The 5,121-nt window shown below is 44.2% G+C and overlaps 1 protein-coding gene across 1 annotated transcript in view; it reads left to right on the top strand.

The window, feature by feature from the left end:
- Positions 1 to 5,121, top strand: part of ITGB5 (integrin subunit beta 5) — a 113,300-nt gene that overhangs the window by 43,085 nt on the left and 65,094 nt on the right. The window contains exon 5 of the mRNA XM_015406456.1: positions 4,018 to 4,186. Coding sequence (XP_015261942.1) covers positions 4,018 to 4,186 — 169 coding nt within the window. The remainder of the gene's footprint in view (positions 1 to 4,017; positions 4,187 to 5,121) is intronic.

The following is a 5,121-nucleotide window of genomic DNA, read 5'->3' as shown; positions in this document are numbered from 1 at the left end:
TCAGCAGGAGGAGTAAGAGGAGGAAGTCCTGTTCACTGAGGTATATGTCGATGGACAGAAAACCGTGAAGAAAGGACAAGTTGCTATGCAGGACACTGGAGCATTGTCCCTGAGCAGAGGAGCAGTTTGCCATTTCAATATATTGTCAGTCTCATCTCTGCAGCCATGATAACTGGAAACTTTGTTTACAACAAGCAGAAATTTGCAAACACTGGTATCAGTTGCTGGAACAGCAAAAAAGGAACGTTCGCACTTTGGCAGAACAAATTCTGTCAAGCTCTCTTGTGTTTCAAAAATATTGTGCTGGTGATACAAATATCTGTTATCCCTTTCCAAAAGTGAGGGGTCTTTTATATCAGTAATGGCAAGTATGCATACGGCTTTAAGAGGTAGCGCTTCCTACAAGCTGTGGCTTGTTAAAAAAATAAAGCTTGTATGTTTACTCTAAAGTGAGTCCCACTGAGTGCAGTAGGACTTCCTAGGGGATGTTTGTTTAGGTTGACAACCTTATTAGCATCTTATTTATGACTGCTTATAAAGTACTCCCTCTCCTCAAGCTCCTGTCTTCTAACACATTTCTCTCCAGTAAAACAAAGTTTGAGTCCAGTGGCACCTTTAAGACCAACAAAGTTTTATTCAGGTATAAGCTTTTGTGTGCATGCACACATCTTCAGATACAATGAAATGGAAGTTGCCACTCCATACGTATAGATAGAGGGTGAGCAGTAAATTAGCATACAACATAATGAAGATGTTTCACAGATTCATGGACCACACAGGAAAAATGTGGCCCCGGTCACACGTGAGGATTTGGGCCGGTAGAGGGACGGATGGGATGCGCGGCAAATGGGCGCGATCCCACGGCAACATCTGGGAAGCGTTGCGTGCCCGTCACCGATCCATCCCTCCCGCCCAAAACCCCGCACCAAAAAAGAACCACCTGTGGTTCATCCGAAAAGGCCGCGGCAAGTGTGGCTGTGGGAAGTGTGGCCGTGGGATCACTGGCGCGTCCTTCCGCCGGCGCATCCCCGGCTCCTGGCCGAACTGCGCATGTGTGAGCATGCACAGTTCGCCAGCCTCCCCCTCCCACTGTCGCTTTCTCCCCGGCATCTGATCTTGCCGGGGAGCAACGGCGCCGCAGCTCAGGGGATCCGTGGGATCCCGCCGCGGCGTCTCTAGTTTGGTGTGGCTCAGATTAGCTGCACTTCGGCCGTCGTTTTTCCTGCCGTGTGGCAGGGACCTTAGTTCAGAGGACAAGAGAAGAAAATCAAAGATTTGTAGGGTCTCGAAGATACCTGTAGGTGGATCCCTGCTCTGAGACTACCAATGTGGGGGGATGGTTAGCATATCATCTAGAATAAGGTATGCTATGATTACAGAAGCAAGAGCAGCACACACTTCTCTAATTTTCATCAATGGAAGATTTACAGAAAAGGGAAAAACTCAGGTGAAAACATATGCCAACTGTAATCTCAGGAGATATTCTTCCTGGTTTTATATAATACAACCAGTTATAGCCTTATAGCAGTAGCAAAACCAGTTTGCCAAGCCTGTGGCTAAATTTTCTTAGCCCCGTTGAAAAGATGAGTGTAATGGTGCTCTTTTGCTAATTTGGGTTTGCACACTGACAGGCAGCCTTAAGTAATGCATAGTCTTTTTTTGTTAAAAAGCAACAACTCTGTTGTGAATTCTGATCTCTGTTTTCACCATGGCTGAGTACTGTATCTGTACCTATATGAAATCATGGTTAATGCTGAGTAGGGTTTTGGTCTGAACTCTGAAGCATGATTTGGAATGCTCAGCATGGGTGCCGATGTAATATTAAGCCACGGGTAAGACTGGCAAAGGAAGGCAAAACTTGTGTCAGGCAGTGGCTTCCAATTCGCAAACCACTGTTTGCAGGCATTCAGGCTTAGCCCTAGTCTTTCTGGTTGCATCTGTCTGTTGTACTTCAGAGTAGAGAAGAAACTCTTGTATAAAGATTTTTTACAAATCTGATAGGGCCAAATGAGATGTGACAGCATTCATGGGTCTGACCACCATGTCCAGTTTGGCTCATAATATGCAGCAGGCAGGACAAGCACATTTATATAATTTATTTATTATTTATGTATTTATTGAGATTTTTACCCCGCCCTCCCCGCGGAGCGGGCTCAGGGCGGCTTACAAGGGGCAAAGCCCATATAAAACAGATAAAAACAATAAAAACATTAATAACAGTTGTACTCAATTTATAAACAAGATGGTCCCCGGATGCGTGCCAGATGGTAAACAGACAGTTCTCCAGGGATGATGTTAACCTATAGCGTATCCTAACCAGGTAAATCCAGTGGTATCAGTCACGCAGAAATTGTGGCGGATCTTCCCGGGCCATCCTTAACCCCGATGTTGTCCACCGCATTGGTGGCGGTAGTAGTGGTAGTGGCGGCCCCTATGTGAAAGCCTAAAGAATGTAATGTAAACAAGACTAAAGAATAAGTCTGTCATGGACAAGGGTGTGGGATATAAATAACGAGAAGTTTTTAATTACTTTGCATTGAGGGAGCCATTTGGCTCAGGATATATTATCCTATAATTATCTTCTTGTGAGGGGAGACTTGTTTGTGACCTTACTTTGAGCACTAAGGCAGGAATCATTTAGTGTGGCATGACCCTCAATGCATGAATCGACATGGCATGTATTTGGAGTTTTGTCATACTACCTCATTAGGTGGGAGCAGGTTTGTGGAGGAGAAATGTTGACATTCCGTGTTATATACAATTGCCAGTCTTCCTTCATCCTGATGGTGACATAAAGCTTCTGCTAAGCTTCAAATTGCTGAGTATTAGCCAACTAAAACTGAAGCTTCTTGGGGGGTCCAGTTCCCACGTGAGAGAAAGTAGAAGGAAATTAAAGCCATTTCCCTGCCATTGCAGGGTTAGTGGAGCGTGTTAACTATTGGTTGACGCCTACAGGGAAGAGACTGGTGTAATCCATGTATGCAAATGAGCCACACATGAATATGTAAAGCAGCTCTGTAAATACCAGGAAGGGGTGGCATAAGTTGAAGAATTCTTCTGTGTTCCTCCCAACATGATTACTCAACTTTTAGCTGCAATTGCTGTTCATGACATGGCCAGTTTATGCCTCTTCCCCATGCAGTGTTCCCCCTCAAATCTGAAGTAACTATGACACCGTCACAAGAGAAAAATTTAAAAAATATTTTCTGACAGAACCCCATAGCAGAAGCATTATTAACAACTGGAGGGAGCCCAAAATAAACCCGGGAGAGCTACATAAATTGTGTCCTAGTGCAGACTCTCTCTGTGTGTATGTGTGTGTGTAAGACTGGGGGTGAGGACTGGCACAATTTCACTGAACTGCTTTCACTGAAATTATGCAAAAGCTTGTTCCAATAACTTACTGTGACAAAACTGCAATCCTAGATAAGCATTGTTGTTGTTGTTCAGTCACACGGTCGAGTCCGACCCTTCACGACCCCATGGACCAGATCCCGCCAGGCCCTCCTGTCTTCCGCCATCCTCTGAAGTTGGCTCAACTTCATGTTCGTTGCATCTATGACACTGTCTAACCATCTCATGCTTTGCCGTCCCCGTCTTCTTTGACCTTCAGTCTTTCCCAGCATCAGGGTCTTCTCCAGTGAGTGCTCCCTTCTCATTGGGTGGCCAAAGTATTTGAGCTTCAGTTTCATTATCCGGCCTTCCAGGGAACAGTCAGGGTTGATTTCTTTTAGGATTAAATCAATCATCTTAACTTTATGATGGAAACTTGTAGGTGATCAGCAACTGAAGTGATAGTATTGTGTATAATTTCAAGATTCAGAATCGTAGCTATTTCAAAGTGAAAATAATTATTTATTTATCCACTTACGATATTTCTATGCTGCGGTGTCCTGCTTAAGGCAGCTTATAATTATGTCTGAATGTGAGCACTTTGGTGGGTCGTGAGCATGGTCTGAAGCGTACTGTGATGGTCCTGTCCAACAGCATATGCTTTTTATTTCCTTGCTTTTCTAGTTACAAGTTATTTCCAGGTTGTGTTCCATCCTTCGGATTCCGGCACCTTTTATCTCTCACGGATAAAGTAGACCGTTTCAATGAAGAAGTTCAGAAACAGAGGGTTTCCCGCAATAGGGATGCTCCAGAGGGTGGCTTTGATGCAATCCTTCAGGCTGCTGTGTGTGAGGTAAGTAACATAATTTTGGATGAGTTGTATATCCTTTATTTGTAGCTTTGCCTGACGTTGATACTAAGGATACTGGAAATGAGAAGTCAAGTTATAAATAACATTGTTTTAAAGAGGAATCAGGGTGGTTTTGTGGTTTTGAGAACTTGGGTTAATGTGGTAAGGGTCATTTAGCTTGTGATGAGGTTTGTTAGCTGTCCCTACCCCAGAACACATCTCTCAAGACAGGTGTGCTAATTTGCCCTCCCAGACTCACCTTGAGAGCACAAAATGAAGAATTGTCACTAATCTGTGCTTTGCTGTTCCAGAGGAATGTATGCATGTGTATTCTGCTTCATAGGGAAAGCGTCAACACGTTATCTGTTCTAACAGTGTCATAGTTAATTCATTCTGGAATTGATAAACCAATTTTCAGCTCATGTCCCCAAAGCAAAACAGCAAAACAAAATGTTGACAGAATGCCACTGAAAAGAGTGTCAAACAGATCTTGGAAATGTATTTCAACAGCCAGGGCAAGATCAAAACAGGCCTGTTCCTTAAGAACCGGCCTAGCTTTCTGTTATGTATTGTGTTATATGGATAGCTTGAATTGTAGAATGAGCCTGTGCTTCAGTCACAAGCTCCATAGACTCTCAGGGTGCGTTCAGACGGGGCGTTTCAGCCGGCATATATTGTACCGGTTGGAACCGGTGCAGTTTATGCCGGCTGAAACGCGATCACACTTACCTCCTGTCTGTGGAGCCCATCGCTGTATGCCCGTTCACATGCAGCGGGCGTCGGCGTTTTTTTGTTGTTTTTTTTAAACTCAGTTTGAGCATGCGCATAGGCAGCCATCCACAGAATGGCAATCTTCACGCATGCGCAAAACACCCCGTCTTACATTTAAAGTTTAAAGGTAAGGACTTGCCTTTAAAGTTTAAAGACCAAACTGGCCT

Source organism: Gekko japonicus, unplaced genomic scaffold (assembly GCF_001447785.1).
Source record: "Gekko japonicus isolate JY-2015 unplaced genomic scaffold, Gekko_japonicus_V1.1 scaffold3551, whole genome shotgun sequence".
Classification (NCBI taxonomy): Eukaryota; Metazoa; Chordata; class Lepidosauria; order Squamata; family Gekkonidae; genus Gekko; species Gekko japonicus.
This window is presented reverse-complemented; position numbering and strand designations above follow the sequence as displayed.